Raw genomic sequence first — 26,476 nt, 5'->3', positions numbered from 1 at the left:
CTGTTTCTCCTGGCTGGAGAATCTAGAACTTGCAGTCACAATCTCAGGCTAAGGTGAGAGGGTAACCATTTTGGACTGAGATAGAGACAAATTTATTTCGGAATTCTCTAGACTTATGAGCTGTGAATGCTCAGCCATTGAGTATAGTTAAGATGGAGAATTGCAAATGTTTGAGCAGTAAGGGAATTAAGGGGCACAGGGAAGGTGAAGTTAACACTTAACACCTAAGGTCGGCCATGATCTTACTGAATGGCTGAACAGGTCTGAGGTGCCAAATTATCTCCTGCCCCTTTTTTCTAACATTTAATAATGACTCAGTGCCAAATCTGTTTGGTGAATCTGAAGGATTTGATGTATTTTCTATTGTCAGACTGATGTCATGCACCAAAGTGTGTATGAGCTGATTCATACAGAAGACCAGCAGGAAATACGCCGAAATCTCCACTGGGCATTGAACCCTCCCAGCATCAGCAAAGCAGGGGATGCTCTAACAGGCAAGTGGAGAACCTTTCCTCTCACCCATTTCTTCCTTCTTTTAAGACCCCCTCTAAGGCAGTTGAGACCCATGTCGCAAAACGAGATCAAAGTTAGAAAGTTGAAGATAAGCTAACAAAATGGAAATTAGTCAATGCTGTGGTCTTAGAGCTAAGAGGTTTGGGGAGGAGGAGAGGATCGAGGTGGGATGAGTTAGAACAATAAGAAGGGAATGTCAATAATTTTTAAAGGTTCAGTCTTTGGATATAGGGTAATGCTGGTATTTATTGTCCATTTTGAATGGACTTTCTCCTGAAGCGAAATGGCTTAGTAATCCACTTCAGGGGGGCCTGAGACAATCCTCCCAACTTGGTGTAGGATTGATCTCACATTGACCAGGTGAGTGGGTCTGCAGGTGTCCCATCCCATCCCAAAATGCCATCACGGAATCGGTTGGGGTTTGTCGGCAATCTGACAGTTCCATGGCCACTTTTGTCAATGCCACCTTGTAATTCCCAGATTTTGATGTAAACTCCTTTCCGAATTCTTAATCAGCTATGATTGGACTTGAACTCAGTATTTCAGTAATAGGAGTCTTGGCCGTTGAATATTGGTTGAGCAATACAGCCACTGAACCTGCACAAGGAACTGAACAGAATCAGTGAAGGTGGAGTAAATCAGGGGAGGATGAGATAAGATTAAATAATAGGAAAAACTAACATGAAATGTTTGTACTTGTGGTAAAATGTTATAACTGCTGCATTTTCTGCCTCACTGATGTATTTGTAAGGAATGGGCTTCTGGGGAATTAGTAATTTCAACAAATATTTAACCCTTAAAATGCTTCCATGTTATTATCTCACCTTGCTGATGAACCATTGTTTAAAACAAATGGATGTGCCCTTTTATCACTCAAAACGCTGTCACCTGTCAGTGTGTCACAATTGGAAACATCCCGCTTGCAAGATCGATGTCAATGTGTTATGAAGGTGTAAAGTGTACTGTGCCTTTCAGAAAGTTCAAAGCTGGCAGAACTACCTCACAGCACCAAGTGTTCTGAACAAGATATAATGTAACCTTTTGGTCCAGCAGCTAAGGTAGCTGGTTGCCTGGAGAAAAAAACAAATTTGTGTTAGACCAATCAGTTTAAATTATACTCCCAAAAAATACCAAACTCCAATCAAGTTTGAGTTTAGTAAATTGACGATATTAAAAGCCACTGACACAATCCGATGCTTTGCGGGTATAAGACTGGGAAAAATTGAACAGTTGAGGGAGGACTGCCAAAAGGCCAACAGATGTAGGCTGCTAGTCAGAACTCTCTGAGAGGTACCTGTCAAGAGAAGGAGATTGCACAGAGAAAAGCGTCAACACAGACCAGGAGAGCAACTCTGCAGCGGAAGATATAATGAGAAGATTTGACTGCTGGCTGGTTGTAAAATTTGAATTTTTCAGTAAATCTTAATTGGAGGTTTTATCGGACAATTATTATAGAAGGGAAAGTAAAAAATAAAGTTAGACGAAGGCGTTGTAAATAGTTGTTAGTTAATTATTCTCTGTTATATTTAAAGAAATAAAGTTGTTAGTTTTTACTTTAAATAGCTCTTGGCCTCTCAGATTTTCACAGATTACTGCACGAGAGAAATCGTTTCTGTGTTGCTGATTTAAATTAAGCAGGAAGGTTTACCCCGTGTCATAACACATTTGCACATCTTTCAATTAAATATCATTAAGATGCGAGCAAAAAGGTTTACTGGGTGAGGGAGAATTAGCCATTTATGCATTGATTTTGATATTTGGACCTTTTCCCAAAAGTTGAATTGGCCAGACAAATTTACCAAAGTAAAAGGCAGTTTATAAAGTCTGTATCTTCCCTCAGCATTCAGGTCTGGGTTTATAAAGCATTGCTGTCAAGCCAAAGTGTCAACCTGGTAAAGCTACTCACAAGCTCAACAACGGAAGCAGCCTGCCATAAGCAGAGCTAAGTGATTCCACAACTAAAGGGTCATATCTCTAACCTCTGCAGTTCTGCCACATCCCAATTTGTAGTGGTAACATTTTAGTGCCTCATTGGAGAGAGACAAGACTTGGTGGCATTTTGTCAGTGGCCTATTTCATTGTGGGCAGACCAAAACCCAGCTCTAACATCCACCTGATACTCACACCTGCTCTTCCCAGGACTGGGGACACCAGGTAGGTTTCAGGAGTAGTAGCCATGGGCTAATTACAGTGCAACACCATGCATTGCAAATTGCTATTCAAAAATGCCTATTTATGTCTGATGTCTGTTGCTGATAAGCACACTACTCTTCCATCCCTGCAAGTTTAAAGATTCTTCGGGTGCAGTGGTAGTGTCCCTACCTCTGAGGCCAGAGACCCAGGCACAAATCTCATCTGCTCCAGAGGTGTGTTATAACATCCCTGAGCAGGCTGATTAGAGAATTTCTATCACTGCAACCCCTTTTCATTATGATCCTTTATTTCCCACAATAACCTTCAACAGAGCACCTTTATCAATGCATTCTCGAAATGTAAGCACAATACGACCACTGATTTCCCTTTATCCAGAGTTTGTATTACTTCTTCAAAGATTCCAAAAACTTGTTTAAACATTACTTTCAGTTTACAAAATCCTGCTCACTCTGCCTGATTACTTTGAATTTTTCTAAGTGCCCTCATTTATTGTCTTGAATAACAGCTTCTGTGTTTTTGCCTTTCTGACATCTTCGATGTCATCAATGTTAACCTAACTAACCTGTCGTTTTCTGCTTTCTGTCTTGCTCCCATATTAAGTAAAAGAGCTACATTTGTTGTTGTTCAATGTAATGGAACCTCCCCTGAATTTACAAAACTTTGTAAAATTAAAATCAGCACATAATTATTTCATTGCCTACGTCTTTTAAGAAACTAGGGTGAAATCCATCAGGAACCTGAGGAGTTAGCAGCCCACGGCTCCATCAGTTTGCTCAGTAACACTTCCTTGGTGACTAACTTTTTGAGTTCCTCCTACCCGTCTTGGGGATTTACTTGTATCCTCTACAGGGAAGAAAATGCAAAAGACCTGTTCACCTGCCAACATTTTGTTTTCCATCATTAATTCCCTAGATTCACTTTCTATCAGACTCTCAATTTGTTCACTCTTTTTAATATATCTGTACTAACTGCAGCTATCTTTTTTTTTATATTTCCAATGTCTTTCACTTGTCTTTTTTTTCTCCCAGTTAATAATCTATTAGCCAAATTTTGTTTTTTAAACATATTCTGCCCATTCCTTTGATCTGCCAGCTACCTGATTTTGACTTTATCGTCACGTGTATTTTACAGTAAGAATACAATAAAATAGAGTGAAAAGTGTTCATTTGTCGCCACGATAGGGTGCCATTTTGAATAATTTAAGAATAATGGAAAAAGAAGAAAGATATAGCTTGAAGAGAGTCCATCAGTCCTGAACCAGCTCATCACCATCAACATTTGAACAATTAAGTTCTTTTTCTTTGAGTTTAATATTAGATTTCACTTTTTTTTTGCTAACCATCAACGGTGAGTCCTCTCCTTGGAATTTTTCTTAGTCAGTGGAATGTCTCTATCGTACATAATCCGAAATGCCCCCCTCTGCTGCTTGTGTCTCTGCTGTACTAACCTCTATTCCAATATGCCAGTTAACTGAGCTAGCTCGGCTTCCTTGCACTTATACAAGTTCTTACTTAAGTTTAAAATATTAACTTTGGATCCAATATGCTGTCTCTCAAACTGAATATAAAATTCAGCCACATTGTGATTGTTGCTCCCTCAGAGTGTCTTCGCTATTCATTAATCCTATTACATTGGACAATACCAGGTCTGTTATGGTCTGCTCTTTGGTTGGCTCCAGAATGTGCAGTTCTAAGAAAATATCTCCAAAGTGTCTTCTGAACTTGTCTGAGGCTAACTTTGTTCATCTGGTGTATCTAGTCTACGTGTAGATGAAAATCCCCATGATAATTGCTGTGCCTTTCTGACAGGCTCCCACTATTTCTTGCATTTAACTCCATCCTACCACATGGTTACTGTGAAGGAGCCTGTACAATATCTCCAGAAGCAATAGCGTGACAGTATAATTTCTCAACTCGAACCAAACAGCTTCTACAACCTGGTGTCCTGAACTTCGATCATCTTTCTGTATTGTGCTGAGACTATCATTAATTAGCAGAGCCATCCCTGCCCTGACCCCTGTAACATTTTCCTAGCTTCCCATCCTCCCTAAATGGCATGTCCTGTAATGTTCGGGCCCCAGTTTGTGTCACCCTCCAGCCATGCCTCTGTGTCATTAGTGGCAGTTTAATTTATTCTTTGTTTTCCAACATCGTTTTCAGGTGAGAAAGCTAACTCAACAGCTGTAATTTGCTACAACCCTGAACAGTTACCACCAGAACATACGTCATTTCTCGAGAGGAACTTTGTCTGTAGGTTTCGCTGTTTGTTGGATAATTCATCTGGTTTCTTGGTAGGTTACTGTCTTCAATTATTTAACATGGTAGTGACTGGTTTTATGTTTGTGTTATCGCTCGCTAGAAAGGCTTTTGCTAAAAGCAACTTCAGCAGAAAGTAAGTGATTTAAATATATTTTTACAGAATCTCTGAAACCAAACAGTCAAGTGAAATAATGGAATCTATTCTTCAGTTCTTAAAACCAACACGTTGTTTCCAGTATATTTTGTCTCTTTTTACTTGCTTTTGTCTTTTTAGCAGTTCCAGTTTGTCATACAAAAGCAACATGTAATGAGTACTGGAAATACTAAACAGGTCTTGGAGTGTCTGTAGAGCATTGAAAGGTCACAGACTTGAAGCACTAACCTAGTTTGTTTTGACTGCATCAAGTGCTCTCTTCTTGGATCAGTGAGCAATGAGGGTAATTAAACTGCATTTCAGCACTTGAATCCATGACTAAGTTTGGTATTTCAGTATAGTGCAAAGAGGGTTCTGCACTGCCAGTGCAGTCAAACCTCAGTCAGGCGGTGAACTGAGGTCCAGTTTGCCTGTGGTACTGTTACATCTGATCATTAAAGATCCTCTAGTACTCTTTAAAGAAGTATTTTTTGAAGAGGCAGATAGAATAAGTAGTCAATTTTCAGAAGGCCACTGATCAGAGGTTAGTGGGCAAAATTAAAGTACATGGGATGGTGGATAATACATTGACATGCGTCCTGAATTTGTTGACAGGCAGGAAACAGAGAATGGCAGGCATTGAGTAGTGGGATACCGCAAGGATTAGTATTTGGACCCTAGCTATCCATGATATAAATAAATGACCTGGATAAAGGAACCAAATGCAACATTTGCAAATTTTCTGTGGGGATTGTGAATTGTGAGATGGGTGTGAAAAGGCTTCAAGCTGATTTTGACAAGTCGAATGAATGTCAAACACATGGCAGATGCGGCGAAATGTGAAGTTATATCCTTTGGTATGGAAAACAGAAAGGAAGATTATTATTTAAAAGGTGATATTTTGCGAAGTGTGGATGTATGAAGGTATCTGGGTGTCCATGTACTGCAGCCAATGAAAGTAGACAGGTGATTGGAAAGACAAATAACATATTGGTCTTCATTGTGAGGGGATTTGCGTTCAGAAGTAGGGATGTCTTGCTGCAATTGTACAGGGCCTTGGTGGAACCACGTCTGGTGTACTCTATACAATTTTGGGTTTTCTACCTGAGAAAGGATATACTTGCCACAGACGGAGTGCAGCGGAGGGGAGGGGGGGTGTCATGAGGCTGATAAGGGGATTGACAGGACTGTCCGACGAGGAGAGATTGGTTCAACTGTGCGTGTATTCACTGGTATTCAGAAGGATAAGATGGGATCTGATTGAAACATATAAAATGTTAACAGGGCTGACAGACTAAAAATGGTGAGCATATTCTCCCTGGCTGTAGAATCTGGAACCAGGGCACAGTCTCAGCATACAGGGTAGACAATTTAGGACTGAGATGAGGAAACGTTTTTTCACTCAGAGGACAGTGAACCTGTAGAATTCACTTCCACAGAAGGTTGTGGTGGTCAGGTTACTGGATATTTTCAAGAAAGAGATGAATTTTTAGATTTGAAAGGCATCAAGAGGTATGGGGAGAAAGGGGGAAATAAGACATTGCAAAAGAGGATCAACCATGATCATATTGAGTAGTGGAGAAGGTGCACAGGGCTGAATGAGCTACTTCTACTCATAGTTTGTATGTATTAACAGCAGAGAGTTGTCCTTGGTTTCTTGATCAACATGTCTCTTTAAACACCACACTTGCCTTTCCTCACACAGCACCTTGTGGTTCACATCACAGTTTTTGTGATTGAAATAAAATATGTTTATTTGTGAGATGGCATTGCATGAGACTGTTGAGGTTCCTCAGACATCAAAGAAATGGTCCTCATGAAGGGCTTATGCCCGAAACGTCGACTCTCCTGCTCCTCGGATGTTGCCTGACCTGCTGTGCTTTTCCAGCACCATTCTTTTCAACAAACCCATTATCTATTTTGTTGAAATCCTTCTGTTGATGTCTGAGGTGTATAGTTCCTAGAGTAACAAATGGTGGCAAAATCATTATCCCTTCAACAGCGGAGATGATAAGGGTGTCGTCTGCTTCGGACTGAGATGATGAGAAAGTTCTTCATTCAGAAGCTTGAAAGGGTTCAGAAATGATTTACAAGGATGTTGCCAGCATTGCAGGGCTTGAGTTATAGAGAGAGGTTGAATAGGCTAGGGCTGTTTTCCCTGGAGTGTCGGAGGCTGAGGGGTGATCTTATAGAGGTTTATAAAATCATGAGAGGCATGGCTAGGGTAGATAGAGAAGGCTTCTCCCTGAGGTGGGGGAGTTCAGAACTAGAGGGCATAGGTTTAGAGTGACAGGGGAAAGAAATAAAAGAGACCTAAGGGAGATACAAGATGGCGGTAACCCAGTAGGTGTGAGTCTGCAGAGTTCTGCCCAAGACTCAGGCAAAGTGGGGTGCCCACCCTCATCTCACCTGCTAAATTACTTAAAACAGTTTTTGCCCACCACCCTTGGCCATTTTGCATCAAACTTTAACAGTTTTGTGCCTTTTAGAATGACTAAAGGCAAAGGCTCTCACAGTTCGCAGCAGACAGCACCCCCCCCCCCACCCCCCCAGCAGTTAGGGGGGGTGGAGCAATGGGCTGAGGCCTTGGAGTCTGTTGGTCTGCTGCTGAGTTATCTGTGGGTCAGGTCCAGGCTCTGGAGTGGTGAGTCCAGACTCTTAGTTGTTTTGATTTAACTGTTTCAAAGAGTTTTTTTTACATGTGAATTGTTTTTGGTCTTTATTCAATGTCTTTTGGCTGGGGTTCTTCCTCCTGAGGGTTTTGGGCTTGCTTGGACGATCATGGCGAGCCATTTGTTTAGGTGGTGCACCTGGAATGTCAAGGGGAGCCACTCGCCAATCAAAAGGAAAAATATATTACTAAGTCTTAAAAAAGAAAGGGTTGTTGTAGCTCTTTTACAGGAGACACATCTACTTGATAAGGAGCACTCAAAGGTAGAACAGGGTGGGTTTGGCGAGGTGTTCTTTTCATCTTTCAGCTCAAAAAGTAGGGGAGTGGTCATTCTTATCCGGAAGAATCTTCCCTTCCAAATGCTAAGCCAGATAAAAGATGAGTCTGGATGGTACATATTGATTAAAGCCCGAATAAATGGAGAGGAATACGGGATTTTGAATCTTTATTGCCCTCCGGCACACCCTTTTAAATTTGTAATGGAAGTGTTCTCTAAGTTGTTGGCTCTTGGGGTCCGCCATACAGTTATGGGGGGGATTTTAATTGTATAATTGACCCAGAGACAGACAGGATACCTAGGAGATCTAGGCAGTTGGGCGGATCTGAATAGGGAGCTAGGGGCTGGTAGATGTGTGGAGGTGTCTTTATCCTGAGGGGAGAGACTTTACTTTTTATTCTAACCCACACAAGTGCCTTACCAGAATCGACATGTTTTTTGTCCCCTCGACCCTTTTGAACTCGATACTGTCCTGTAAAATGGGTAATATAACTATTTCTGACCATGCCGCAGTATATATGGAGGTTAAGACCAGTGATGATGAGATAGGTTCCCGATATTGGCGTATGCACCCTTTCCTCTTGAAGGATAGCAAGTTCATAAAATATTTTTCACAGGAATTAAAAACCTTCTGAGATATCAACTCAGGCACGGCCAGTAACCCTTTGACGATGTGGAAGACTGCTAAGGATTATACGCCAAGTTTGGTTATCTCATATTTTGCGACCCAGAAAAGACAAAATGGAGAACACCAGCATCTGCTCAAGGCTCGGCAGAAGGCAGCAGAAACCGCGTATGCCGATAGACCCTCCATTACTAAGCTACTGCAGATCACAGCCCTGAGGGCAGCTTTGAATACTGCACTTTCTCAAACAGCAAAGAGGGAGATATTATTCGCAAAGCAGAAACTATTTGAATACGGTGACAAGCCTGGCAGGTATCTAACATACCTTGCCAGAAAGAAAAAGGCTCCCCAAGCCATTACGTCTATTAGAGAGAGTGCTGGTACCCTGACTTGTAATCGTAAAAAGTTCTATTTTGAATTGTATAAGTCACAGGACTGTGAGGATTGAATGTGGAAGACAGAGTCTTTCTTTAAAAATCCGGCCCTCCCAGGCCTAACCTCGGAGCAGGTGTCGCTCTTGAATGGCCCCCTGACAATCCAGGAAGTACAGGAGGCTGTTAGGCAGCTTCAGAGTGGCAAAGTGCCCTGACCAGACAGATTCCAGACTGAGTTCTGTAAAGAATTTATAGGGGAATTGGTCGGGCCACTTACAAATATGTATAATTATTCACATAGTCAGGACTGCCTCCCGCCTTCTCTGAGAGAAGCAACTATTTCTCTCATTCTTAAGAAGGGAAAGGCCCCAGATGACTGCTCTTCGTACAGACCCATATCCTTGTTAAATGTGGATTTTAAAATTCTTTCAATAATGTTAGCATTAACACTGGAGAGGGTTTTATCATTCATTATAAAAAAGGACCAGGGTTTATAAAGGGTCGCAGATCAACTAATAACATTAGAAGTTTCTTAAATATGGTACAAGCCTGCCAGCAGGGAGCGATACCGGGATCAGTTATCTCCCTAGATGCAGAGAAGGCATTCGATCGGGTAGAATGGCCTATTCCTGCACCTATTGTATATTATCTCTTTTAGACGCTGGAACAGTTTGGTGTTGGAGAAGTCTTTACTAAATGGGTTTCAGTATTATATAATGATCCCAAAGCAGCGGTGATCACCAACGGTTTAAGTTTGGATAGCTTTAGCATTGGCAGAGGCTGTTACCAGGGATGTCCTCTCTCACCTTTATTATTTACGCCAGTGATTGTGCTGCTAGCAGAAGCTATACAGACTGACCCTTACATAGTGGCTCCAGAGGTTGGATCGGGCAAGCACAAAATTACTCTCTATGTGGATAATATACTCCTTTTCTTAAGTGATCCTTTGACATCTGTGCCCCGCCTAATTCAAGTGGTCAATTTATTTGATATGTTCTCAGGCTTGAAAATCAATTTTGTGAAATCAGAGGCTATGCTGTTGGGAGGCCTTGCCAGTAGATCCAATTTTCCGGATGGATCTGGTTTTCCCTTTAGGTGGTCATGAGAAGGTTTTCTGTACTTAGGTATCTTTATTACTCCGGCATTTGGTCAGCTGTATACAGCCAACTGTACACACATATTAGAGAAAATAAGACAGGATGTTCAACGCTGGGAAGATCTCCCGATATCTTGGCTAGGTAGAATAGCCCTAGTTAAAATGAACATTCCACCTTGTCTTCTATATCCTGTGAGAATGCTCCCCTTGATGCTACTGAGACAGCTGTTGTGTAAGCTCTACAACTGGCTCAGCTCCTTTATTTGGAGTCATAGACAGCCCCTTATCAAATTAAAAAGCTGCAGCTTCCGCAAGTAAAGGGAGGGCTGGGCTTTCCTGATTTTAGGAGGTACCAATTGAGCTCTCTGTTATCTTATCTGGCTGATTGGGTCTCTTATGACCCACAATCAATCTGCTTAGATATTGAGGCCTCCCAAGCAAAATATCCCCTCCTCAATCTACTATTTATGGACAAGATGAGAGTTATTACGGATTATTGTAAAAACCCTATTGAATTAAATACAATCAAAGCCTGGAGGATAATGCGACAAGATGAGGGTAACCTGCAAAAACCTTCTTTTTATGCCCCTACAGTGGGAGCACTGGGATTCCAGCCAGGGCTGACTGATGCTATTTTCAAAATCTTGGAGTCCAGACGTATCTACTGTTAGGTTCAATGGGGATGTCGTGATGTTCTTTGAGCAGCTGCGCCAGAAGTTTGGGCTGCCCAGCAAGGACTTTTTTCGGTATTTTCAAATACGAGACTTTATACAAAAGAAGACCACATTGATAATTAATCCTTATAAATCAGGTGGGGAAAGGAGAGTGTTCCGGCCGATGGGTCCGCCCTCGATCAGTACTCTCTACCCTTTACTATGCAATAAGGTATCGAAGGACATGGAACGGTTACATAAAACCTAGAGTCAAGAATTAGGGATGGAAATCTCCTTAGAAATGTGGGAACACATCTGGGAAAATGCCAGAAAGATCTCTATCTGTAACAGAACTCAGCCTACTCAATTGAAGATACTTCACAGGGCTCACATGGCACCTGAACGACTCGCAAAGTTCAAGGCAGGAACATCCCCAATGTGTCCTAAATGCAAAATTGAAGTCTGCTCTCTCACGTTTTGTCTGGGGACATGCCATAAGATCCACAGGCATTGAGATAGAGTAGCGAATGCCTCGACAAAAATTTTGGGTACAGAGATTGGGTTGGACCCAGTGTCTCTACTCTTGCACTTCCCAAATTTCCCCTCTTTGGATGTATACAGGAGGAAATTATCCACTATCCTTTGCTTTTGTGTGAGGGACAATATTTTAGTGAATTGGGTATCTGAAGGTTCCCCAGGACTTTCAAACTGGCACAGGATAGTCTTGGAATATATCCCCCTTGACTTCCTTCCAAATATAGTGCACCAAAAAACGGAATTATTTTATAGAACGTGGCAGCCCGTTTTGAACTACATCGACACAGATATTTTGGCCATATTGTTCAGGGTCTTTGCTTAGCTGCGGTAATGGTTCCAGCTGGTTCTGGGGTCACCGGGAGGAGGAATCCCATATAAATACGGGTTTTGTTATGACTTGATATAAATCTATTTTGAATATGTATTTAGTTATTTATTTACTTATTTGTCGTCTTTTCTCTTTTTTATTGTCAGTAATGTATGATATCCTATTTTTATGTTTTGGTTGTTTGTAGAATAGATTAAAAGTTAGATTTTTTTTAACCTCCTATTGGTGTTGTTATTATATTGCAAAGTGGAATACACTATATTAGATTAGATTAGATTAGTGTATTATTTTTGTAATTTTGTAAAAAATCTTAAAAATCTTTTTCAATAAAAATATCTATTAAAAAAAAGAGACCTAAGAGGCAACCTTTTCATGCAGAGGGTGGTGCATGTATGGAATGAGTTGCCAGAGGAAATGGTGGAGGCTGGTACAATTACAGCATTTAAAAGGCATCTGGATGGGTATATGAATAGGAAAGGTTTAGATGGAAACGGGTCAAGTGCTGGCAAATGGGACTAGATTAGGTTAGGATATCTAGTCGGCATAGACGAGTTGGGCCGAGGGTCAGTTTCCGTACTGTACATCTCTGTGAAACTCTCGGTTCTGGAGATCAGTGAATGCTCAATCATTGGCTATGTTAAAAATTGCTGTTGGTTTAGTTTTGGATTCTAAGGGAATCCAGGGATTATGGGGATAGAGTGAAGAGGGAGAGTTAAGGTAGAAGATCAGCCACGATCTTGTTAAATGATGAAGTAGGCTCCAGATGCAGAATGGCTTATTACAGCTCCTGCATTCTTACATTCCATCTGAGAGTTACAGTGGGAGTTCTGCAATTACTGTGGTTAATCATTGCTGACCTCTGCTGATGGATTTGCAATGACATTTCCCCTGCCGAAAGGCATTTGAACTCTCAGTGATGCCACTCAGGTCACATAACATTGTGTTTATTCCTGGGGCGACTTGCAGCAGATGAGCCAGTGAGATCATTGTCTCTGGAGCTTAGAGATTGTTAGAAAGCCCCCGCTGTCTGTTGGGCATCATTGTGAAAAGTGGACTTAAATTTAAACAGTTATAGTATCTGTCTTTCTCTTCGATATCCAATAGTATTGAAACAGTATGTTTCATGTGTTGATTTTAGCAGTTCCTTTCTGTCCAAGTAACCTTCGGTAAATGGCTATTCCAGTGGTAACAGATTGGTAACTATCTATATCTACTTCCGTTCTGAAATGCCTGTCACATTGATGTGCTACCTCCTACTGTCAAAGTACATGAAAGAGAAGAGACCAGATGTTTCAGATATCCAGCATCTGGAGCACTTTGCATTTGTCTGGGAGAGTCAGGATAACTGGCCATTTCCAGATCATCAAACTGTGACTAGTTTGGTTTTAGAAGGATTAGTACTAGAGTTTCAGCTATTTACAATCTACGTTACTGCCTTGGAGGAAGAGGTTGGGTGTACTGTAGACAGATTTGGTGTGGATACCAAGATAAGTGGGAGCATAAGTTGTGAGGAAGACACAAGAAGTCTGCAAAGGGACATAGATTGGTTTAGTGAGTGTGCAAACACTTGCCAGCTGGAATATAGTGAGGAAAACTGTGAATTGTGGGTAAGATGAATTGAAAAGCAGTATATTATTTCCAAGGAGAGAGACTGCAGAATGCTGAGCTGCAGAGGGACATAGGTGTCCTTAATCATGAAACACAAAAGGTTAGCATGTAGATGCAGCCATTAATTAGGAAGGCAAATGAAAAATTGCCCTTTTATTGCAAGGAGGATTGAGTGTAAAAATATGGAAACCACTATGCAAAGCATTGTTGAGACTGCATCTCGAATACTTCAATAATTTTAGTCTCCTAATGAAAAGAAGGAAATACTTACATTGGAGTCAGCTTAAAGAGATTTACTGGCTGAAAGAGTTTTAATTGTCAGGGCAGTCTGATTCTGTATTTCCTGGGGTTTAGAGAGGTGCTCTTATTGAAGGGGCTAAACAGCGAGATGCTGAGATAATGTTTCCCTTCTTATAGAGAACCTAAAACTGGAGGAACAGTTTCAGAATAAACAGTTGCATAGCTGAGACAGCAATGAGTTTCTTCTTTCAGAGTAATATTGGTCTTTGAAATTTCCAATGGCATTGTAGCCTGAATCATCGAATATTAGTAAGGCTGCCATAGCCGGATTTTTGAAAAACAAGGGAGTTGCATGTTATGTTCTCAGAACCCAGGAGTGTGTGAGGCCTTTTGCTTTGATGTTCCTCTTTTACTTTTCATTCTTTTTACTGGGAAGCGTGCACTTGCTTTTGAAGGTTGTGTTTTCTCCATTTCCTGTGGTTAACACTGCTGCCTCACAGCGCCAGGTACCCGGGTTTGATTCCAGTCTTGGGTGACAGTTTATGTGGAGTTTGCACAGTCTCTGTGTGTCTGTGTAGGTTTCCTCTGGGCACTCTGGTTTCCTCCCACAGTCCAAAGATTGCTGGTTAGGTGAATTGGCCGTGCTAAATTACGCATAGTGTTCAGGGATGTGTAGGTTAGGTGCATTAGTCAGGGGAAGCGTAGACTAATAGGGTATGGGAATGGGTCTGGGTGAGATATTCTTTGGAAGGTTGATGAGGACTTGTTGGGCCAATTGGCTTGTTTCCACACCAGGGATTCTATGACTTCTATGAATTCTAAAAATAGTCAATAAGCAAAACTCCCTCTCCTCACCTTGAACATATTTCTTAAAAGGCTGCAGATTCAGAAGCGGTGTTCAAATGCTCAGCAATTTCATTATTTGCAGTTCAATTTGAAGATTTATTCTTTCTGGTGGATGTTTTTATTTTTCCTACCAGGCTCTGAAATTTCAGGGCCGGCTGAAGTTCCTACATGGGCAGAACAAGAAAGCGGAGGACGGTACTCCCATCCCCCCTCAGTTGGCTCTGTTCGCCGTGGCAACACCTCTCCAGCCTCCCTCCATCCTGGAGATTCGGACCAGGAACATGATCTTCAGGACCAAACATAAACTAGACTTCACACCACTCGCCTGCGATGCCAAGTAAGGAACTGGGAACAAAGTCGAACGAACTACCTTTAGACTTTGGGTGCTTGACTTGTATTGCCAAAAATAGTCTCCCGTTGATGAAGTGGTCCAGAATTTCCTTTGTGCCATTTGCTAGCAAATCTATGTCAGTGATGCCACTCTTATATTTCATAGTTTCAAGGATGGAGTTTTTTGAAGAGGTAATGGCAAGGGTTTAATGGCTTATCACATAGTATATATGGATTTCAAGAAGGCCATTTGATACAATGCCCCACAACAGACTTGTGATGAAAGTTGTAGGTCATGCTAGAATCAACATTGTCTTCTCAGACTCTCGGGCTGCCCTCTCACAAGAGACATGACTGGTAACGATTTAACCTAAGGACTGTCCTTCATGGTAACCTTAGCTGGAATGGGAATTGATCCCACACTGTTGTGTTCACTCTACATTGCAAACCAGCTATCCAACCAACTGAGCTAACTGACCTCCTTGCACAGTTCCTGGTATAAAAGAGTCAGTAGTAACGTGGATGTAAAATTGGCTCAGTGATTGGCAACAGAGAGTAATGGCCAATAGATATTTCTTGGGCTTGAGGAAGGTTTGTGGTGAAGTTTCCCAGGGGTCGGTATTGGGACCCTTGCTTTTCCCGATAAAGGTTAACGATCTGGTATGCAGGGGGACAATTTTCAAAATTTTAGAAGAATTAGAATTAGAAGAATTCTAAACTGTGAGAGGACAGCGTGGAACTTCAAAAGGACATTGATAAGTTGGTTAGTGTGGGCGGTTAGTTGGCAAATGAGGTTTAATATAAAGAAGTGTGAGGTGGTGCACTTTGGTTGGAAGAACACTGAAACACAATATAAAAGGGATGCAGGAGCAGAGGGACCTGGGTGTCTGTGTGCACAGATTATTGTTGGTGAGACAGACAGAGCAGTAAACAAAGCATGCAACATTCTCAGCTTTATTAATAAGGTCATAGAGTACATGAGCTCGGAAGTGACATTGAATTTGTATAAGTCATTTGTTAGACCTCGGCTGGAATATTATGTACAGTTGTGGACATCATATTATCGGAAAAAAGCAAATTACTGTGGATGCTGGAAAGATGAAACCAAAAAAGAGAAAATGCTGAAAAATCTCAGCAGGTCTGGCAGCAACTGTAAGGAGAGAAAAGTGCTGATGTTTCGAGTCTAACTGACCCTTTGTCAAAGGGTGGGTTAGACTTGAAACGTCAGCTCTTTTCTCTCCTTACAGATGCTGCCAAACTTGCTGAGATTTTTCGGATTTTCTCTTTTTTGGCTATTATAGGAAAGATGCAAGTACATTGTAGAGTGCCGAATCAATTTACTAGAACGTTTCTAGGTATGGCAGACTTCAGCTGAGGATAGATTGAATACTTTCTCTCTGGAGAGAAGGTGGCTGAGAGGAGATCTGATGAGGTTTTCAAAATCCTGAGTGGGTTGGAAAAAGTAGACAAGGTGAATCAGTTTCTGGTTCTAAAAGAAACAAGAATGAGAGGGCATGGATTTAAAAGTGATGTGCAAAAGAAGCAAAGATGATGTGAGAAACACCTTTTCACACAGCGAGTAGTTTAGCTGTGGAATGCAGTGCATGGAAACATAGTGCAGGTCAGTTCAATTGAGACATTCAGGGTGACACTGGATGGATTTTCTGATAACAATAGGAAAAAGCAGGAGATTGACACTTGTTAATAGAGCCCAATGGTCTGAATGGTCATAATAATTCTGTGATGCTGGTTAGCCTGGTGCTAGGCCCACTGCTAGTTATCTGGTGGTGATATTGCTGATTGGCTTACTGGACTACTGTCAGAGGGCTGTTAAGAGTTAACTATGTGGGTGTGTGCCTGGAATCACATATAAGTCAGGATGTGTAAAGATGGGTGTTTATCAGCCAGTTGAGATGTATGGCGATGTGTTAATTTCATTGTCACTTGAATGGACTCTAATGCAGTTGCATTATGGCATGGAGCTGGAAATCTGCAGTCTCACTCCATCATCCTGAAGACCTGCCAAAGTCTTGGGGTCAGGATTAGGATCAGGATGAGATTATGTGATTCAGTTAAACCCTGTGGTTACTCACATGAATATTGATGTTCTGAAAGATGTGGGGGTATGCTGATAGCTCTGCCTTCATTCATCCTTCATCATGAAGTGGGACACAATGGACAGCCTGCTTGCTCACCCCTTTATAGCTGGGCCTCTGCTACAAAACCTGAGAATATTGAGGTCATGGCCAACACCCCGTCCATGCTGAAGTTTCTTAAAACAAACAATCTCCTGCTTCCACCCTAAACAATATCAAATTTACTTGAGAATTTACAAAGAAAATCACGTGGCCCTCCAGTTAGTGACTGGAATCCTGGGTCTAAGGAGAGTAGCTAACTCAGTGGAAAAATGCTAAGCATCATTCACAGTCACATGAAGTCCAGGTTATGATTCCAATCTCCAGTCACTCACTTCAATGTGCTCATTGTGTTTCCACTTCACGTGGAAGTTTGATTAAGTTCAGGCAGTAGCTATTTCATTTGCGAAGATTAATAATTGGTATTATTATCGACTGGTAATAGAAAATTTGTTTGCTTTTACAATGATTTGTATTATTGTAAAATTGCTTTTACAACAATGCATGGGTAGGTTATTTTCAATCCAGTCGATATCCTGTACTGCAACTTGAATAATCGGAAGTGTTTTGACACAGCTCAGTAGCATCCTTATCAGGCACTTGAGTTAATGTGCAGCCTGCTTTGCTGATCAGTAATCTACATCCTGTGTTATGAATGGAAATAAGATGTTGCTGGAAGCCATTGACAAGGTCACAGTTATAGTTTGTAAGAGGGAAATAGCTTTTTTTTGTGTGTAATAGTTCTTGTTGGTGAAATAGGGCTGGTATTGTCCAATCGGGACAAACCAACTGGTTTGTTCAATTGATGCTGACAGTCACATTCCTGATGGGAGACCCATTTATCCTTGCCTTTTCTCTCAGCCAGAGTTCCTCTTAATTCCCCAAAATGACTGACTCTTAGATAATAGCTCTATCTGTTCTCTTTGTGTTTGAGTTTCAGCAGTGACTGGCAAAAAGATTTTGTTTGGACCCGTGGCACCTTTTGGACAGAGACACATTTCGAGGGGAAGGTTAAGGCTTTTGGAGGGGTGGGGGGCTGTCAAAGCTCACAAGCAAAGCAGCCTTGAGCTCTCATTTACTTTCCCCTTGCCAAGACCATGGATGCTCAGATCATTTTGCAGTGAGGCTAAAGTCCCCTTTGTCCCAGAGGACTGTAGGACTGCTCTCAATCCAAAGGTCACTATACCTCAGGCGAGGGAAGGGGTTGGGAAGCAAGGGTCTTTCTTATTCATTTATGGAATCAGGGCATCACTGGCTGGGCCAGCATTTATTGCCCATCCCTAATTTCCAAGAGAGCAGTTAAGAGGCAAACACATATCTGTGAGTCTGGAGTCACACGTAGGACAGACCAGGTAAGGACAGCAGAATTTCCTTCCCTAAAGACATTAGTAAGCCAGATGGGTTTTTCCTGACAATCAACAATGGATTCATGGTCATCATTAGACTCTAATTCCAGATTTTTAAAACTTGGATCAAAGCTCCACCATCCACTGTCAGGGATTTGAACCTGGGTCTCTGGTCTAACAGTCCAGCAATACTACCACTAGACTGTCACCTCCCTATCTGAAAGAACCCTTCATGGTAGCCTGGAGCAGGAATTGAAGGCACACTGCCAGCATCACTCTATGTTGCAAACTATGTATTCAGCCAACTGAACTAACCAGCTTCGCTATAACTTACGATTGCTGAAAAATTCAAAGCCAACTATTTCATTCAGGGGACCTGAGATACATCTTGTTCCATTGAATCCCTCCACCCCTTAACTGAGGGTTTGCCCCTTGCAGATTTGAGCCAATTTCTGTTGGAGGTTTTCTCGCCAGTGGGAGAGTTGTTCACTATCCAACATCTCAAAGGGGACAAAGTTGTTTTGCAGAGTCATGCTGCTTCCCAGGTTTCTGTCTGCATTGCTTAACCATTTCCTCTCTGTGCCAGGGGGAAGATTGTTCTTGGATATACGGAGGCTGAGCTCCGGGCTCGAGGAACTGGATACCAGTTTATTCACGCGGCAGATATGCTTCACTGTGCGGAAAATCATGTCCGGAGTAAGTACCCTATAAATCCCACTGCTGCCTCCATCTTTACTACATGTGCTGTATTCTCCATGTGTTGTAATGCTTCTATATCTAGTATCAAAACACAGAGGGGTCCTTTCAGCTTTGCTGGCTTCTGCGCAGGCCTAGTTCTGAGGAAGATACACTTGCTGGTACCCTGTTGGTGAAATGTTCAGTGAAGTTAAAAATAAAATCTATATTTGTGTCCATGGGAAGGAGTAGATGTTTGAGAAATGTTCAACATTCTGTGGGTAACACTTCCTACATGGACCCCATAGACAAATGGGGTTTGTATTAAATGTCCAACCCAGATTGTATGTTTAATGTCCTCCATTTTCAAAATATGCAGGACAAAAGGAGGTCATTTGGTCCCCTGTGCCTGCACTGGCCAGAGAGAGCCACACAGCGGAGGAGGGTGATGCTTGTATGGAACATTATGACCAGAATGAGCCACTTATCCCAAATGGTCCTTAAGTTCAGTGTAACTGGGATAAACCTCACCCTAACTATGAATAAGTCAGATTGTACATTTATGTCGTTTTATAGAGCAGGCCCAGCTACAGTGTTAAGACTGGACCAAACTCATTTCACCTTAAAATTGTTCGTAGCTATCAGGCAACGAGGCTTGCTTCCCTCTGTGTGGAGGTGCTGATGATGAACAGAGTCAGCAGTGACTTCACCTGATGAAGGGGCAGCGCTTTGAAAGCTTGTGATTTCAAATAAACCTGTTGGACTAGAACCAGGCATCGTGTGACTTCTGACTCCTTCCCTTCTGGTTTGGGACGCACTTAAAACCCAGGGACGGGGCATGAAAAGGTTAAACTTTTATCCTGAGGCTCTGATCCTACCACTGGGTTGAGAGACAGGACCAAAACATTCCATTCTCTTAGGACCCCAACCCTGGAAACCATCCCCCCCCCCCCAACAAGATTTTAACTTGTTTTTTCCTTAGTGTCAACTCAAGCCAGAGAAAAGAGTATGTTGATTTGCGCCTGACCCCAAGGACTGTAGCACCATCATGTTTAATTTGGATTCTAATCTAAATCCCAAAGGTGGACAGTGTCACTGTCAAAAAGCCAAGCTGTGTGGAATTGGATGAATGCTAGTAAATCTACTGTTTGCTCCCTTCCCTTTGTCAATAGTTCAGCTGAAGATTTGGGGATGAAGCCATTGAGCCCACTCCACAGCTCAGTGAAGGCTTGACATCTGGGGATGGTCCTTTTGGGGAGGGGTGGGGGGGCAACATTTAAAGTTTACTGATGTTAAACACTGCCACAGAAAATGAGCAAAAAAATTCCAGCCTCGAGCAACTGTCTGTGTGGGGTTTGCACATTCTCCCTGTGTCTGCGTGGGTTTCCTCCGGGTGCTCTGGTTTCTTCCCCGCAGTCCAAAGATGTGCAGGTTTTGTGAATTGGCCATGCTCAATTGCCCATAGTGTTAGGTGCATTAGCCAGGGGTAAATATAGGGTAGGGGAAATGGGTCTGAGTGGGTTACTCTTCAGAGGGTTGGTGTGGACTTGTTGGGCCGAAGGGCCTGTTTCCATACTGTAGGGAATCTAATCTAATCTAATCTAAATAGAAAACAGCTGCATATAGTCAGCGAGACAGACCGAGACCCAGAACGATGAAAACAATAGCCTGCCATTTATGAAAAGAAAGAAAAATTCAGCTTCTATTCCTTTCCATCTACTTGGCTATCACACTACCCAGTCCCTAACCTGAAAACCTGTTTGCAATCCAGCCGAATAAATCAGCCGCAGGGATTTACGGGAAGCTGTGTGCTTTTGTTGGCACACATTCTCTCTACTCTCCTGCATTCCAGATAAATCCTGGGCAGCAAATGTTGACCCTGAGCAAGCACATTGTCTATTGAGGCACCTTTCTGTTGGGATACAGAGGGAGGAGCAGAGAAGGCTGACCCTGTTCCCAGATGGCCTGCCGATCTCCTGGCATGACTCAGCCTCCGGTTATTTTTCATCGAGGTCAGATTGGAGGGGGTGGGATGGGGGGTGGGGGGGGGGAGGGAGGGGGAGGGGGTGGTGGAGGGGTGGAGTGTTTTGGTGGTTAATTGCCGGGCAGCAACCAGAAAGCCAATTAGGCCAACTTAAAAACCCCAACGCATTAAAATCTGTCCGGGATTTTCCAAGCTGGCAACTCCTACCAGATATAACCAAAACCTGATGAACTAAGCAGGCATCATGGGAGCAGAGCTGGGGTGAAGGTGGGAGGGATCGGGGGGGGGCAGGGGGTGAGGAATCATTTGGGGGTGGCACGGTGGCACAGTGGTTGGCACTGTTGCCTCACAGCGCCAGAGACCTGGGTTCAATTCCCGCCTCAGGCGACTGACTGTGTGGAGTTTGCACATTCTCCCCGTGTCTGCGTGGGTTTCCTCCGGGTGCTCCGGTTTCCTCCCACAATCCAAAAATGTGTAGGTTAGGTGAATTGGCCATGCTAAGTTACCCGTAGTGTTAGGTGCAGGGGTAAATATAGGGGAATGGGTCTGGGTGGGTTGCACTTCGGCGGGTCGGTGTGGACTTGTTGGGCCGAAGGGCCGAAGGGCCTGTTTCCACACTGTAAGTAATCTAATCATTGCCTCCCTGAATTTAATACTCCCTCTGCAGCCAGGTTTGCCCAAGGGACAGGCTTGTGGCCTGGAGTGTTTTCTCTTCTGCAGTGATGCACTGATAACTGCTTTGATTTCTGGTCATACAAGCACTCTTCAGAGAGGGTCTGCTGAGCTGTCAATCCAGCTGGCCTCCTACACTTCCTCTTGAATTGGAAGTCCACCCATTTCCTTTGACTGGACTGCGGCAACTGAGTTGCCTTCACAATCAGTCCGAGATCCACCCGCCGTCATTGCTGGACACCCAGCCTTGCACCTCATCCCAGTGGTGGGATCACTGCCTCAGGATGCCCGAGTCCTGCGTTTTAAGTCCATCCTAAGCTGGACGGAAGGAAGCCTTTTTATTCATTTACAGGATGAGGGTGTCGCTGGCTCAGCCTAGTCCCTAATTACCCAGAGGGCAGTTAAGGGTCAAGCACATTGCTGTGGGTTTGGAGTCCTAGACCAGGTAAGGACAGCAGTTCCCTTCCCTAAAGGACATCAGTGAACCAGATGGGCTTTTCCAGAACATCAAAAATGAATTAATGGTCTTCGTTAAGCTCTTAATTCCAGATTTTTATTGAATTCACATTCCACCATCTGCCGTGGTGGGATTCAAACCCGGATCCTCAGAACATTGCCTGGGTCTCTGGATTAACAATCTAGCCATTATACCACTAGGTTGTCATCTCCTCCGAGTGAATTTGGTCCAGACTTAACTCGGTGGTTGGAGTGAGTGGGCCTGCTCTATAAAACGACATGCATCTGGCACAAATGTACAATCTGACTTTTTCATAGTTAGGGTGAGGTTTATTGCAGTTACACTGAACTTAAGGACCGTTCAGGATAAATGGCCAATTCTGGTCTTTAAGTTCCATATAAGCATCCCCCCACCCCATCCTGACTCCATCTCATTCTATATTTTTATTTCTTGCTCCCACATCAATCTATAACGCGTCAATACTATTCAACTCAACTGTTCTCTGGTAGCAAATTCCACATTCTTCTACTGTGTACCTAATCTTCTTAAGACTGACTTGTATATGGCAGAAGTTTTCTTAATATTGAAACTAAGATATATGGTTAAGCCAAAGTTAAAACAGCTGTCCATAAAACCTGATTTACAGAGTCATAGAGTCATACAGCATGGAAATAGATCTTTCGGTCCAACTCGTCCATGCTGTCCAAGTTTCCCATCCTAAAGTAATCCCACTTGTTTGCATTTGGTACTTATCCCTCTGAACCGTTCCTCTTTGTGTACTTATCCAAATGTCTTTCAAATGTTGTAACTATACCTGCATCAACCACTTCCTTTGGCAGTTTATTCCACTTGCGAATTATTCTCTGTGTGAAAAAATTGCCCCTCAGGTCTCTTTTAAGTCTTTCCCCCCTTACCTTAAAATATGATCCCTAATTTTGAACTCCCCCACCATGGGGAATGACCTTTGCTATCACCTTAGCTTGCCCGTCATGATTTTATAAACGTCTCTAAGGTCACCCTCTTAACCTCCTATGCTCCAGTGATAAAAGTCCCAGCCTATCCAGCCTCCCCTTTTAACTAAACTTTTCATTCCCGGCAACATCCTGGGAAATCTTTTATGGGGCCTCTCCAATTTAATAATTTCCTTCTTATAGCAGGGCAACCAGAATTGGACACAGTACACCAAAACTGGTCTTACCAACATCCTGTACAAACTCAACATGACTTCCCAACTCTCAATAGTCTGAGCATGAGCAATGAAGGCAAGTGCGCTAAATGCCTTCTTAAGCACCCTGCCTACCTGTGACGCAAATTTCAAAGAATTATGTACCTGAACCCCTAGGTCTTTCTGTTCAGCAACACTGCTCAGAGCTCTACCATTAACTGTATTAGTCCAGCCTTTCTTTGTTCTGCCAAAATGCAATACCTAGTATTGATCCAAATTAAAGTCTGTTGACATTCCTCAGTCCTTTGGCCCAATTGATCAAGACTTGGGAGGAGATGACTCTGATGGCAAGATCTGAAATCTGATGTTGCTCTGTAGTTACCATGCTAAACCATATACATGATATTGCATGAAGGTCTAGCTCCTGCTCTGTACTGTGGACTGGCAGAGGTTAATTGTGCCACCTATATCGTCAGCCCTCCAGCAGCAAGTCTCTGGGGCATATGACAGTCCTGTAGATCCCAATTGCTGATCCCAGTTGCTACAGTGTATGAATGTGGCTTTCTGCTTGCAAACAAGGCCTCACACTGTTGAATACAAGGGAACTGCTTCAGTGTTAGATATGAACAGTAACTCATGGGAGGTACCAGCGTACACCCAAACCCCGTCTGAACTGTACCCTGGTGTGAGTCAATGCTTTCAGGCAAGATGTCAGTTTTGACATGTTTTTGAAGGTGAATTTGATCATTCAGTTCTTCGAGGATTGGAAACAAAAACGGTCATGTAAGCTGCAGTGAACAAGGGTGACCCAGGATCGGTCATTGCTTATCACAACAAAAGCCACAGAACAGTCAGCTAAGATGTCCCCATTTTCTGATTTCAGAAGCCATGATTTTGCCTACACTGGGTTTGTAAATCACACTGCCCTCTTTTTCAACCTACAACTCACATTGGAAGTCAAACTCAACCTATCACCCAACAGAGAGAGGGTTTATTTCTCAGTGTAACTTAGGAGCAAAAGATAAGCAAAGGACGGAAGCTTCTTTCTGCATCAGATGCTGATGACATTTCAGACTGCCGAGCACCAATTAAACATGCTGACTTTTATACTCGACATACAAGTCAACTCTCATTTCTGGGCTGATTGTTTTCGTGGTATAGAAGGCCAATTTACATGCCGACATACCTATAGCACTTTCAACTGAGACTGAGTGAGGAAAACTGGATTGCCTGAGTATCGTGGATTATGGAGCAGGAACTGGAAATATTGGGAACCATCAGGCAGTCAGTGTGCACGGCACCAAGGAGTTAGCATTTCACATGTGGATCCTTTGTCAACATTAGGTGAAATAATCGAGGAAGATAGATGTGGAGAAGCTGCACAGCACAAAATTAATGCATACCCCAATTTCAAATAATTAGTGGAAAATAATATTTTCACCGAAATTAGGCCCAGTAATGGTTTCATCCAAGCCATTTCAATGTGCAGCTGGGTGTGATGTAATGGGTGGATTTAACATCTGTTCACATTTGTGGTTTTGGATGTGTCAGTTCTTCCACTTTAGGAACCTAGGCAATCATAAATGCTACAATGTATATAACAACAACTTGCATATGGCACTTTTAACACCCCAGGATGCTTCACAGGAGTGGAATCAAACAATATTTGCTTTGATTTGACTTATTGTCACATGTAGAGTGAAAAGCTTTGTTTGCAAAGAATACACTCAGGTCATAGTCAGCAAGGACTTACGATCATAGAGTGAAAAAGTCTTGGACAGAGTGAGGCATACAGGTTACACTGCAGGGGACATGCACGAGGCAAGAACAACATTATTTGAAGTTAGAGAGTCCCTTCATCAGTGTAATAACAGTCAGGAAGAAGCTGTTTTTGAACCCGCTGGTGTGTGCGTTCAAGCTTCTGTATCTTCTGCCTGACGGAAGAAGCTTTAGGAAAGCATTACTGGGGGTTTTGATCACGTTGGCAGCCTTTCTGCCGCAACATGAAGTGTAAATGGAGTCCGTGGTTGGAAGGTTGGCTTCTTGATGGTCAGGGCTGTGCACACAACCTTCTGTAGTTTCTTACCGTCCTGGGCAGAGCAGTTACTGTCCCAGGCCATCATGCACCCAGACAGTTTACCTTCTATGGTGCAGCTGTAAAAGCCACACAACTTGACATCAGGGCGTCTGATCAAAAGCTTGGTTGAAGGGGTAGGTTTTAAGGGTGGAAGCAGACCATTCAGCTCATACCAACCCTCTGGAAAAGCATTCCTCTCAGACTCACCCACCGACCCTATCCCTGCATTTCCCATGGCTAATTCATTCAGCTACACATCCCTGGACACTATGGGCAATTTCTCATGGCCAATCCACCGAACCTGCACATCTTGATACTGTGGGAGGAAACCGGAGCACCCAGAGAAAGGCTGCACAGACACAGGAAGAATGTGCAAACTCCACACAGACTGGAATTGAACCCATGTCCCTGGCGCTGAGAGGCGGCAGGGCTAACTACTGTGCGACTGTGCTGCCTTCAAGGGAGAGAGGGAAAGATGGGAAGGTGTCAGGAGCAAATTCCCACATATGGGGCCCATGACACTGAAGGCACGGCCACCAGTAATCAAGTGATGAGAAGTGAGGATGCTGAAAAGGCCAGGATTACAGCGTAGGTATCTCGGAGGAATGTGGGGCTGGAGAAAATTATAGATATAGGGAAGGGTGTACAGGGAGGCAATTTGAAAACAGGGATAAGAATTTTAAGTTTGAGGCCATTTTCAATCATAGGTTGAAACCTACTAATCATACTTTTTACTTATAATCACTATCTTTGACTTTTTCTGTTTTCATAACTTGTTGTTTGTTCTTTCTCTAACTGCCTTGAATCTTGGTGCTTAGTGTATATTAAACGAACAGACTTCCATAAGCCTGTATTTGAGGTTTTGCTAGAATATCAGGTTGAATTCTACCACTATGGAACCAATTGCAGTTTTTCTTTTGTAATCTGAATGGATCTGACTTACTTCTGTTTTTCCTGATATAGCATTCTTAAAGCAATAAGCTATGAAATCACCCAGCTCTAGTTAAGAATATCAGCCTTTCTGGTTCCGACACGTGTTATCCATGGAACTACTGTAAGGGAGGGGTCAGAGTCCTGGAAACTTACTGGAAACTTTAATTATTAAGCTTTCAACTTGCCTTTAAATAGGCAAAACATGTAATCTTGCTGCTCTGTTTATGATGGTGTAAAAACATAGCAACCAAAGAAAATCTCTCCTAACCCTGGCTGTCCAAATGCTTTCTGATGATTTTTTCTGTTGCTGCCGAGCCCCATTTAGCTAATGCCAGCAAGATGATGGAAATTAGACAGAATGTACTGTTCTGGCTGGTTTTCACCCCAAT

The 26,476-nt window shown here is 42.7% G+C and overlaps 1 protein-coding gene across 2 annotated transcripts in view; it reads left to right on the top strand.

Moving 5' to 3' along the window:
• Positions 1-26,476, top strand: part of LOC140481835 (aryl hydrocarbon receptor-like) — a 151,031-nt gene that overhangs the window by 101,182 nt on the left and 23,373 nt on the right. For both annotated transcript variants that reach the window (XM_072578367.1, XM_072578368.1), the window contains 4 exons: positions 371-494; positions 4,827-4,957; positions 14,448-14,650; positions 18,711-18,820. In XM_072578367.1, coding sequence (XP_072434468.1) covers positions 371-494; positions 4,827-4,957; positions 14,448-14,650; positions 18,711-18,820 — 568 coding nt within the window. The remainder of the gene's footprint in view (positions 1-370; positions 495-4,826; positions 4,958-14,447; positions 14,651-18,710; positions 18,821-26,476) is intronic.

The sequence above is a fragment of the Chiloscyllium punctatum genome, chromosome 10 (genome assembly GCF_047496795.1).
Source record: "Chiloscyllium punctatum isolate Juve2018m chromosome 10, sChiPun1.3, whole genome shotgun sequence".
In the NCBI taxonomy this organism is placed as follows: domain Eukaryota; kingdom Metazoa; phylum Chordata; class Chondrichthyes; order Orectolobiformes; family Hemiscylliidae; genus Chiloscyllium; species Chiloscyllium punctatum.
Note: the sequence above shows the minus strand (reverse complement) of the source record. Positions and strands in the feature narration are given on the sequence as shown.